This window comes from Salmo trutta, chromosome 6 (genome assembly GCF_901001165.1).
Source record: "Salmo trutta chromosome 6, fSalTru1.1, whole genome shotgun sequence".
Taxonomy (NCBI): Eukaryota; Metazoa; Chordata; class Actinopteri; order Salmoniformes; family Salmonidae; genus Salmo; species Salmo trutta.
Window position 1 is genome coordinate 46,580,445 of NC_042962.1, and position 13,125 is coordinate 46,593,569.

Consider the following 13,125-nt stretch of genomic DNA (forward strand, 5'->3'; position numbering starts at 1 on the left):
TTTGAGGGGCCATTGTTTGAGTACAGAATATTGTGAAAGCTATTAGGGTGTGAATGGGGAAACAGTGTCATATGTCTGTTCGACATACCTTACTGGTTTGGCCTGTAGTGTGAAACACTTTCAGGTGTTCCAGAGAAGATGAGTAGAACTTCCATACACCTGGCAACCCCTTATAAAGAAAATACAAAAAGTTAGGTTGGTCATTGAACAGTATAGGAATTTTTGCCAAAAAGCTATATATTAGTTATTGAGCAATAGGAGTAAAATGTTTTTTATATTTTTTTGCATCATCTAACAATTTTATTGTAAATTCAATGTACAGGTGTCTCATCCTGTTGAGGTACTACCAATATTACTTTCAATTAATTTACTTGAAGCTTATTGTTAGAAACTGAATTGTCACAGTTGAAGTAGTTTATGCAATTGGTTGCTTAATTAAAAGGTGACTAAAGCTGTGATGCAATCCAACGAAATGTAGACTATGTGTGATTCAGCATGCGTCATCAACACTTGATGAGGAAAACGATTAGTCACCAAGATTGGGCCATTTACGGATACGACAGGCCCCTTTGATTTACAATTACAACAGAGCGCACCCTAACCTGCTCAACAACAGCAGGGACATTCTATCATAAATGCCTCTAAGAGGCTTGGTTCCCGGGGTGAAGTTCCTCCTAAGCACAGATCTAGTAGGATCAGTTTTCCCCTCCCCCGATCCTAACCTTACCCATTTGTGGGGGAAATGCAAAACGGACTCAAGATCAGTATCTAGGGGTAACTTCACTCTTTTCCAAGTGGCTTGCCTAGGCACCCGATGTGACATATTTGTAATCTTTTGTGTGAGCTGTAGTGTCCTCTCCCACTCACTATAATATCTAGAGGACTGGGGACCTGGAGGTGTAACTCAACTCTCTTCCTTTGACTCTTCTGGAAGAAAATCTGTGAAAAATAGGTCAGTGTTACTGAACATCTTGGTTGCTTTTGTCTGTTTGAAATAGGGATGAAAAATTCAAAATTCTCAATTTTTCCAGAAATCTCAGTTGGGGGGGGGGGGGGGATTCCCAGATCTCCTGCTCATTCTCCCCTGAATACAGGAATCTTCCAACTGGGATTTCTGGAAAATCGGTGAATTTACCTGTATTTTGCAACCCGAAGGAAATCAATGTAGTATGTGAATATGTCAAATTATGCTATCATCTGATTGTGGTTAAATCTAAAGATAATATCTACACTTTACAAAATATATTTGACTGTGGTGACACTTGAATAACCTCACCATAATGCATTATAAGTTGGGCTGCAACGATACCAGTATTGCGATATTCCTTAGTATCGTGGGAAGGAAAAAAAAAACACAAAGTGGATTTATCATCTTTAGGAAAACAGACCTTTTATTGTAAACAAACAACATTATGTTGTCATCCAGAGTCACATGTATTTATTACCCTAGCTATAGCACACAATATTTTATATACAGCAGGATTTTAAAGGACCAAAGAGTTTGGGCTGCTTTGTGTTTTCATTTTTTCCATGGAAAAAAAGATTGCCGTACTGGTATCATCCCGGCGCTAATTATAAGTGCATTTATCACGCCTTATGAGGTATTCATAAAGCGCTACATGCATATATTCATAGAAAATGCTACTGTAAATGTCTGTGGCCATCGGAATTGTCGTTACTCGACTGAGACTTCCTCTCTTTGCGCTCTCTGTGAGTGTCAGCAGGTCTTTATTTGTACCTTTCCGTTTGCACTGCTTAACCGTGGTTCTGACTGACGAGGAGAATATTCCGGAGACGAATGTCAGTGAGCCCTTACATTAGCCGTGGCTCTCTTGCTCTGCCAGTCAGCTCTCCTCGCAATGCTCATTTTCAACCTCCTGCTGCTGTAAACAGACAGGAGAAGCCACGGCTCAGTAGACAGATGGAGCGGCAGAGAGCTGAGAGATAGGAGGAGGGTGGAGGAGAGGGGTTTGGGGGTTCCAGGAGGGCTAGCCTGTTGACTCGTTGGATGTCCTTGCTCCCACACACCCTGACAAGGTGTATAGCGATGTCCTCGGGAACCTTCTCAAATGTCTGAAATCGACCGCTCTTTCTTGTGACCAGCCCGGACAAGACACACACACGCGCAAGCAAGCGAGCACACTCACTCACTCACTCACACACACACCCGCGCAGACACACACACTGCCGTGCTCCCAGGGCGGCGGCAGAAAACAGGGGATCCTGAACAGCTGATTTAATCCAACTTGACAAAGTAGTTAAATATTGACAAGCAGCAGAAGAGTGTATGTGCTGCTGTGCCTAGGAGGAGGAGGAGGGGATGAGGAGAGGAAGAGCCGTGGGCCGCGACGGAAGGACAGAGGGAATAAAGAGCTTCCTGAATCCTGCATCATCTTTTCGGATTCCGGCACACATTCGCCACAGGCGTGGCAAGCGTTTTGGAAGGGAGGCATGTTAAGGAGACGGCAAGAGAGAGAGGGACAGGAGAGAGAGAAACAGTACAGGGTACACCGAAGGAACAGTATGAGTCAGCTCAGGGACCATGCCGTCGTTTCCATATGCGGGAGGATATGCAACGTCCCTCTGCTTCAACTGCTGGTGGTGAGTTCACCATCCGTCCTCTCTGGCTGTGGGATTCAGCTGTCAGTCAGCGTGGTGTCTATAGTGGAAGTGGGGCCGGCTGGGTGTTAATCATGCTAGACCTGGCCTCCGGACCGTCATGGCTGCAGCAGACTGGGAGACAGGGAACTGCACTGGGCAGATGTTACAGCACATGGAGGGGGGAACATATATGTGGTTCACAAAAAAGACGAACGGCCTCTTGAATATTGTGAATAAAACAAATATATAAATATAGGGGGTAGATCAGCTTTCCAATACACCATATATATATATATATATATATATATATATATATATATATTATTTTAAATATATACATATTTTTTGTATATATTTTTCTTTACTATTTTCCCGTAACCCTACCACCCCTCCCCTAGTTGGAGAAAACTAATGGACAACAACACTTAGGCTTCTACTTCCTGCTTATACTGTGCATACTACATAGATTTTACGGACACGGCATATTTTGCATTAGTTATCTTTTCTTTGTTTTTACTCCCATCCTTCAGTTACCCTCAATAATGTGATTGTTAGCGTTGCCGTGTCGTAGTATGTAGGTCGTTGACCTGCCAACTGCTGCTAACAGCCAACAACCACTAATTGCCGTGGGGATCAAGCATGCTCTATCTGTCTAGTGTCTCCAGACAATTTGGATTGAGGTATGTGCCTGCCATATGTACTTCCTGTATGGAAGTGATTCACTGTGGGACGACATGGTGCCACATATCGCAATTTATTACTGTGGCTTCCTTTTGTGTTCTATGGCTTCCTTGTGTGCTATCTGTCTATGTGTAAGTGGATTTTCCGATGTGTGGCAGTGGCCAAATCTAAAAATGTCTCTACCAGGAATAGGATGGGGGGAATGGGATTCATATGTGACGGGGTTTCGACTCTAGTGAGAAGACTTTGGGATCTCCCCCGGACGGACAGCAGACAGGGAAAGAGACTAGATTTGTGTTTCTTTGGAAAGCATATACAGCTCTTAGAGTTATAATGGGAGAGAGGGAGGGAGAGCAAGAAAGAGAGCGCAATAGAGTGAGAGACAGAGAGGGAGAGAGACAAAGAAATGGCGCGAGAGACAGAGAGACAGAGAAAAACAGAGAGAGAGAATGAGAGAGAGAAAGAATCTTCCACTCTTCTGGGGAGGATTCCTCTCCCTCTCTCCTCCTCCTCTCCTCTTCTCCTCTGTGGCTTTGTGTTCGGGGCAAAGCTCCCAGACACAGCACTCCAACTGAATTATTTACCCTAAAGTGTGCTTATATGGAGCCAAGGGTCGTGGTGCTCCACTGTGACTAGGAACCCATTAAACCAGACAAATCACTCCATATGCCCTTTGTCTAACTACATTACCAGAAGCTGTGTTATGATGAATCACACTATGAGGTGCTGGAGAGAGTTTTGATGCATGGTTGAACGTTTCCATCCTATTTCACATGGTGTGTGTGTGTGTGTGTGTGTGTGTGTGTGTGTGCGTGTGTGTGTGGTGTGTGTGTGTTGTGCCATTGTTGTGTCTTGTGGAGGAAATTAATTCTGTGTTGATGGAAATACTGTCTCTTGACTCAAAGATAATAACTAATGCTGTCAACTGGTTACAGGTTTTGAATTAGGTGAGGGATGCTTTGATTACTGTGTCGTCGTATTATGTTGGGTTCTGGATTTGATGTTGGCTTATGCGGTAGGGGCCAGATTCAGACTTATGCAATTTAAGCTTTTCCTACTCACGCCATTCCTACGCACTTCTCAGTAGTTGGTACTCAGACTTACCTTATGCAGGTGCGTAATGGGCTTTGCAGGCGTGATTCCCTTGCCCTCGCTGAACACATTTAATTCAACAGCTGAAAACGTTCAAGTTGGTGTACATTTTAATTAGATTGTTTTCCGACAGACTCATTCAAACCTATGGATGAAACGGTTCAAAATATTAGGGATCAATGAAAGAAAGCCATGTGAATACATGCAAATTTGTCTCCTTTTCAGCACCAATTGGTAGATAAAAAAAAAATACTCTGATCTTCTATATTTTTTAGGGTTAGGAAAGTACCACATCTTAATTTCTTTGATCTTCACCCCAAACAAATAGCGGGTGAATAGCATGCTACTCTGATGCTTAAGTTTAAGGTCAGAATAGGCATAGAGAGAAAAGTGCATAAAAAGGGAATTCCCTAGCAGAGGTCAGAATTCCCTACAGAATTCAGTTGGTTGACAATGTGGTAGATTGTAATGTAGGTTCAGTGCATAGGTAATTGTGGATGGCTGTCCTGGCCATCTATCTGCTGCTGACATTTTCACTGAACCCTACAGTATGTTAAGAGTGGGTTCTATGATTGGCTGCCCTTTGAAATATACTCGCACAATCTAGTTGGCCCTCCAAGACAACGTGAAACTGATCTTCATTCATTTCATTTCACAGTGACCCAAGAGCGAGGTTATCTACATCTTCATGTGTTTCCTGGATTCCACACATGCTCTTTTTTTTTGGGGGGGGGGTCATTTAAAAAAACAAATCAGACGTCAGTCACAGTGAGCGAATAGTGAGAAGGTTATCAACGTATCTTCCCCTTCATCCCACATTCGCTTTTTCCTTTTTTTTGTCATTGAAAAAAAAAACACTTTCAGTCTTTTTTGCTCGTTTCCTGTCTCCGCGGCTGCAAGTTGCATGCGGAAGCGAGCCGTCTGCTTCACGTATCCATATGCTAATATCGACCCCGGCTCCAGCCTGCCTCGCCCCCAGGACCGCCATGAGGGGAGAGCCATGAACAGGAAGCGGAGATGATTAATTAACTCTGCCCTCGTTTGATGCTGCCTGCCTTATTAACTTTCAACACGAGCAGAGTCTTTTGAGCGTTTGCTTTTGCAACCCCCCCCCCCCCCAAAAAAAGAATAATCCCCATGAAAAAAATGAAGGTCAGATTATTCATGCAGTTGTGGAAAAGCGAAAGGTTGGAGTGGAAACTGGGAACTGCTGGTTCTGTGGTTACGGATACTGAGGTGATTTTTATAGGTCATTTGATGGCTACTGAATGTGTAGGGTTGACATCACTCACGTAATAAGTAAGCGCCACTGTGTGAGTTCTTGTTTCATCTCTCTAGCTTGAAGAAGCTACTGGTAATACAATTTATACTGTATTTCATTCTAAATATGTACTGTTATAAATGGTCGAGAACCAATAGCAATTGCAGGCTGGATATTGAATATTCACATCTGAGGTTTTACACTCTATTCCACCTCTAATGATCTTTAATCTGTGCTATCATAGTCCAAGTAAGGATAAAGTATGCGCTGTATAGGCCTTTGATAAGCTTCACTCATACATAACAAAGTAATGTATTCAAACCCATGCCGATTAACCAAACAGCAGTGATTAGAGAGGCAAACAGTATCAGTTGTGTTGACATTAGTGACAGGTGATCCAGCTGGTTCCTTGCTCATGTATGTTTTTACATTTATGACCACATCTGAGAATGTAGCTTCAGCCTATAATGAGGCTCTCGCTACAGGACACCACAATGCAACGCGGCTTCTGGGGGAGAGCTCACAGCCTGGGGCTCAGCCTCTCTCTCTCTCTCTCTCTCTCTCTCTCTCCTTCTTTCACACACACACACACACACACACACACACACACACACACACACACACACACACACACACACACACACACACACACACACACACACACACACACACACGCACACAAAAGATCACCTGCCTCCACGCTTTCAGTCCCGGGGGTCAGGGACCAAGGGGGGGCGTCCCACAGGCCATTGTAAATGTCTCTAAACTCATGTATCACTCCTATTAGCTGCTCTAATGATCCTCTCCGGGGCCATTTCCCCCACCACTTGATGTTAGATTAGCCTTCCAGTTCAAATCTTTTGTTTTCTTTTCTTTTTTTCTTTTTTTTACCAAAGCTGGTACTCCTCAGTATGTGTCCTCCTGACTAAGTTAACTTCACACAACTGGTCCTGGCTGGTCCACTGTTCTGTTTTTAGTCTGGGCTGTGTGTGTGTGTGTGTGTGTGTGTGTGTGTGTGTGTGTGTGTGTGTGTGTGTGTGTGTGTGTGTGTGTGTGTGTGGAGGGCGGGGGGGGGATTATGCTGACAAGGTTGTTTGCAGTAGCATTTACAATTTCAAAACAGAAAACCAAAGCAGTGCTGTGTCTCTTCTAAAATGGGTATGATTCAACCTGACATTTTATCCAGCAAATAGCCGTAGACGTTTCTCTTCCAACAAGGTAATTCAGCTGGATATCTCTCCCAAACCTCCAGCAGTTGGATTTCTATTTTGCCCGTATTTCATTTCAAAATAAAGTATTTTCACGGATAACAACCCAGGGATCTGTCTTGCCTCAAAGCGTGTACTGCGTCGTACTGAACTGCATCATATTACATTAAGGGATTTCTTTCTGACATAGCTAACGTGGTCTGTCAGAAGCAGTTGCGGCTGAGGCAAGCCTTGTTTTCTGCCACTGCATTCTGGGTGAAGCAAAGCGTGGCCACCCTTGGGTTGCCCGCTGGTGTTTTCACATCAGAGTTTTACCAGTGAGGATGCGATGACCTGTTCGTTGAGTCGTTTTCTCAAGAGTTCGTAAGACAGTGTCATAGGGAACGACAGTTTTCTCTCCCGTAGAACAGGGTGTCGTTTCTTCCTAAACTCCTGTTTCCTCTCTAATCAATTGCTTTTTTTTCCTTCTGTGGTTTGGGAAATCGTAGGGTGCTTTTTCCAAGTGGGAGTGTTTTTTATTCTTCAAGTGGGAACCAATCACGTAGCAGGAGACACTTGCCCATGTTTTATTCTCATGGTTATAAACAACAAAACCCGGTCATGTTCATATAGCTATTCCAAAATAGCATAACTATATACAGTGTCATTATGAAGTTGACCATCAGAGAAAGCTATCATTATTTGTTTTATTAAATAGGGCCCATCATAATATGTTATGATGGAAGAGTGGTATAAGCCCTAGGGAGGCTGTATTCACAGTACTAATCATATTGCTGACAGTGATCAATGATGTTGTATGCAAACCAATTCCCACATAACCCATTTAGGTCCTTTATTCTAATGATCTGACCATACAGAGAGTGGAAGAACAGTCACTCACCACTACCTCAGGTTAGGAGCATTTGTCTTGATATGGCAATTCATTGGTTGGACCACCACCATCCATTCAGCCTATTGAGTCTTAGTCACTTTCTAAAGAGGCAATATTATCTATCTACTATTCATGTGTCCATAACTCATGTTTATGGTGATGGGCTAGTGGCACTCAATGATTCCCTCAACCTCCTCATGATGGTGGACATAAATATAATGGGGGACGTTTTATGAGGCGACACCACCACCAAAAGGGTCCAGCCCTTCAGGTGAATGAGCGTAGCTTCTCTTCGGACCCCCTTTTGACCCCAGGGCCAATTGTCCACAGTGTCAACCGGTCAATGACTGGCCATTGTGTGTGTGGCTGGCGGCTGCATCAGCAGTGGTCACCATGGCCTAGGGGTCATTGTGTAGGATAGATAGATAGATAGGGGTCAGTGGGCTATCAAGCTGTGCTCTAACCCCCATCTGGTCCCAGCAGCTGGTCAGCATACTGAGGGTTTGGTGGTTTGTTGGTTGGATGTTGGTTGTTGGAGAACTGTGTAATGTAGGCTACTGTAGCATGGTACAAGTACATTATTTCTCCTTGGGTCACCACTCACCACCACCATCAGATAACTCATTGTAGTAATCCATGTAGTTGTGGCAGTCAATTAGCTTTGATTCTAATCATCACGCCTGCAGTGTGTTTCAAAAAGTGTCTTACATACACTTTATAGCCTACGTACAGGGAGGACGTTTCTGCCTGTTCAATTTCAACCTGTATGTAGTCCGTCCCTCCCCAGACCTTTGAGGTAAAGCAGTATTAGTGAGTATTACAGTGAGTCAGGGAGACTCTTGGCTGAGTTGAGTCAGATGAATTAGTCTCCTCCTGAGGCAGAACAGTGTTAGTGGGAGACAGGCCTGCGTCCCAAATGACACCCCATTCCCTGTATAGTGCATTACTTTTGACTAGAACCCTATGAGCCCTGGTCAAATGTAATCCACTATATAGGGATAAGTGTGCCATTTGGAAGGCAGACTCAGCAACAGGGAGACTCTTCGCTGAGTTGAGCTAGCTGAATTAGTGCATTATTATTGACCTAGTTCTCCATTGCTCCCCTCTCGTGGCTCCAGACAGAATAAGAGGAGCTTGGGAAGCATTCTCTTCAAGTCTCAGGATACATTTCTGCTAAATGAGCCTGTATGTGTGAACGCTCAGGGTAAATCCACTCTGAAATGGCTTTGACAGGTGAACGCTCAGGGTAAATCTACTCTGAAATGGCTTTGACAGGTGAACGCTCAGGGTAAATCTACTCTGAAATGGCTTTGACAGGTGAGAGCTCTCGCGTTTTAGTTTTGTGAAATCAGAGTGGGTGCATTGCCGATGCAGAGGGTGAATAAATCAACTGTATCAGTGTTAAATGGCCGTTGTGGTCTTCCAGGATGTGTTTTCACCGTTCCATTAAGCATCTCTATGTGTAAAAATCTTCGAAAACGATCTATGAAATATCATGCTAGCAATAATGTTGGATGCATTTATGTGCATTCGTCAGGTCTGCACAGTACAGTATTATGTGTGTTACAATGGGCAAATATAATCCATTTTCAGTTGGTTCTTTCCTTTGGTTATCAATCTTCGAAACCATTCATAGTAGTACATAACTATTCATGTTCAAAGTATGAGATGCAATGGATGCCCTCTAGTCAGTTCTATTCAATGAATAGCAAACGTCATTGCAGAGAAATTGCTGGTCATTGGACATGTGACCTGCAAGGGGACAATGCAGAATGCTCTTGTTCTCTCTGCATTATGTGATGTTGAGTGAATGAATAGCTCTTGTAAGGTAATGCTTTCAGTGTAGAGGGCGCACCATTGTATACCTCGGAGAGTGAGCTGATTTAACTTGAATCCCTCTAGTCGGTCTAAAGAATGGCCCTATGGTAAAGGTTTTCCCAAGGGTGGGGGGCACCCCTAGATAAAGAGGGTTAGCTAAGTAAACAAATAGTAATGACAGAACTGCGTTTGTTATCGTAGGAGAAAATAACTGGCCTAACCGAAGGAAGTTCAACTCTCGCCGTTTGACATTTTCCCACAGTAGCCGAAGTATCGCTCGCTAATCCCGGAGATCAGAGGTCGAAAGATGAGGACATCTTGAAAAAGAGAAAATAACACAAATAAACTAAATGTGCGGTTTTAAATCCATTGTGTGACAGCGGAGAAGATAGTGACATCACTATGCCAAATGACACATGCTTGTTTTATATCCGACTGACCATTGACTTATCGTCCTTATTTGGGCTGGGATGGCCTTTAGGGGTTAGCACCTTGGCTTAGCGCTAACGCTCCCAGGCATCTGTCGAATCCCAAGACGAGAGTTTTCATGTGTGATGATGTCACCCCAGTCTGAGTCTTAATGAGAACCAGAAGTTATGTCGAATTCCTTCGGGGTCTGTTCCATCTGGAAGCAATGAAACAAAGATGGCGACTAAAAATAGAGGCCCTCTTGAGATAATGATAAAAGAGATTTATTGCTTACGGTGTAATAAGCATACAGTACATCTTCAAATTCCATACCTGACTGTAAATAGTGAAGGCCTCTTAAAAATAATGGTAAAAATTTGCTTAACCCTGTAGCCCGTTACACTCATACCTGTATATGGGTTGAAAATGACAGATTTTGGACACTGATAAATGCTTAAATTGGAACGCAGCGGCTGTACAGTAAAATGCTATACATGATGTCAGAGCTCTGGGTCTCTGCTTCACAGCTTTGTATGGGTTTTGATGACAGCCGTTCTGAACTTGAGCACTGTGAGTGACAAGAAGTTGCCCCCATCCTTCCCGGTAATTGGGCAACTTTAGCACCTTTTTGGTTGTCTGAGTATGGGAAATACAGTAAATTGTGAGGACTCAACGTATTTTGAAAGGTGAGCCATTGAGGATTATAATAAATACAGCTTTGATGTCATACAAGCAAGTCAAACACCCGTGAATCCAATGTGCTTTTTACAATTCCATATCGTAAAACTCCTATAATATACACTGTCAATGTTTATGATCACTATGTTTGATGTACAGTTACAAGATGACATGGTGTTATACCCTGGGTTGTCCTGAACAGAATGAGCCTATGTTTTCTGTATTGTGAATACAATTTGCCGCGGACCACGCATCTGAATGCACTCATGACTCCATTCTATTCGCACCAAAATTACCATCTGCTTCTCTCAAAGCTTTACACTGTAAGATCGTATTTCATAATTTAGTTAGTCATGTTGGCAATAGAACAAGCTTTCGATTTATGCCCACCTGACCCAGATTGTGATTTATAATGGACAATTTTTGGATTGCGTAAACAACAGTATTGTGTAAAGGCAGGATGCAGGGCCGTGTTCCAAATGAAACAACTACAAAAGCACCTTATAGTTGAGGACTCTTCTTTGAGTCATAAAAGTGAATTGAAATGACTTAGGAACTGTGCACACTTTGGAGAGGTGTGTGGCCACTTGGAAACACCAGTTAGACCTCTCACTCAAACCCTTGTCATTTTTTTTGTCTTATGTTGCAACTGCCCCAAAATTTCCAAGAATATTCTTATCATGTTACTGAATGTATCCAGAGTATTTTCTTGTGGCAGGTGAACAGTTTTGTCCTCACCTTTAGTCTAATAATTTTCCCAGAAACTCCAAACTGTTCCCTTTCAATTGCTGCCATGGTTGTCCATATGCTTTCCATATTTCGTCTGTAAGAAACATTTCATTTAGCCCTATCCGTATACGCCAATTCCCACAAGTGTAAAGGGTTAAGTTATTTATGAAAGTTGACTCATTTTGAATACACCTTTGGACTGTATGCTATTATCGGCAATAGTCCATCTTTCGATTTGACCTAAAATCTCTGTTGCACTTCATATCCAATTTCTAAATCCTCTCCACAGAAAAGAGAAAGTGAAAATAGGCCAACATTACAATAACAATAACACACTTTTATAGTAAGGATAATTAGCAGGATAATGGTATGTGATATAGCTTTTCAGCATTTCATGCTGCTCAGATATTAGGCTTTTATTCCCCTTAATTCCCCCCAAATCACTTGATTGTGTGTCACTGTGTGCTCAGCAGACACACTGAGTAGCCTGTGTGCCACTGTGTGCTCAGCAGACATACTGAGTAGCCTGTGTGCCACTGTGTGCTCAGCAGACACACTGAGTAGCCTGTGTGCCACTGTGTGCTCAGCAGACACACTGAGTAGCCTGTGTGCCACTGTGTGCTCAGCAGACACACTGAGTAGCCTGCGTGCCACTGTGTGCTCAGCAGACACACTGAGTAGCCTGTGTGCCACTGTGTGCTCAGCAGACACACCGAGTAGCCTGTGTGCCACTGTGTGCTCAGCAGACACACCGAGTAGCCTGTGTGCCACTGTGTGCTCAGCAGACACACCGAGTAGCCTGTGTGCCACTGTGTGCTTAGCAGACACACCGAGTAGCCTGTGTGCCAATGTGTGCTCAGCAGACACACCGAGTAGCCTGTGTGCCACTGTGTGCTTAGCAGACACACCGAGTAGCCTGTGTGCCAATGTGTGCTCAGCAGACACACCGAGTAGCCTGTGTGCCCAGAAATCTACTAGAAACACATGACATGGATCCCATTAAAGTGGTCGAAGAGAGAGAAAGGAAATTGCCTCTTGAGAAGGCTCTTGTTGACTGACAGTCATCACTTAGCGGCTAATGAGCTCATTTTGCATACATATGGGATGGCTTCAAAGAAGACATATAACAAATGTCCAGACTTCTAGGGACTTCCATGGACTTCCATGGACGCTGCACATATAATAACGGGGGTTGGTTTACTTCATCCTCATACAGTGTCCATCTGTATCACAAGATTAACACTAACATAGTACGTTAACACGTTTAGGTTAGAGTGCAAAGTTCGCTGATACATACAGTATTCATTCGATGTTTGGTTTAGCTGTGGAATGTTGGATATTGCAGATTGAAGGCTGAAGGCTATATGCTGTAGGGATATCACTATGTTCAGATACACCTTTTCCTCCCTGCTTTAATATATGACAGGAAATCGCCCTCTGCACCGTATCTGCATGAAAGCAATTTAAGATCCGAGGGAGGTCAAAAGTTACGACAACCAATCATTGCTCACATTTCTCATTCCTGTTTCAAAAGACCTTTATACACACTACACAGGCAGGCATACGCACACATACACCCACGCGCGCCCACACACACACACACACACACACACAAACACACAAACACACAAACACACATATCCCCCACCAAAATAGGAAACCGATCTGTTGTCTATCACTGTCACTTAAAATGGAAATATGGCTTGTGATGAGGATGAGAGGCGGCAGGGGGAATGACAGAGGTGCAAACAAACAGCGTTCCCGTTGTCACATTACCA

General features: G+C 43.5%; 1 protein-coding gene across 3 annotated transcripts in view; it reads left to right on the forward strand.

Annotated features, from left to right (window-relative positions):
- The window catches only part of LOC115196063 (nck-associated protein 5), a 167,202-nt gene that overhangs the window by 32,342 nt on the left and 121,735 nt on the right, over positions 1-13,125 (forward strand). The window contains exon 1 of one of the 3 annotated variants that reach the window (XM_029756573.1): positions 2,361-2,601. The exons of 1 other annotated variant lie outside the window; for it this stretch is intronic. In XM_029756573.1, the coding sequence (XP_029612433.1) occupies positions 2,452-2,601 (150 nt within the window). In that variant the 5' untranslated portion in view covers positions 2,361-2,451. Of the gene's footprint in view, positions 1-2,360; positions 2,602-13,125 lie in introns of those variants that run through there. One more of the 3 variants, XM_029756568.1, reaches the window with a different exon arrangement.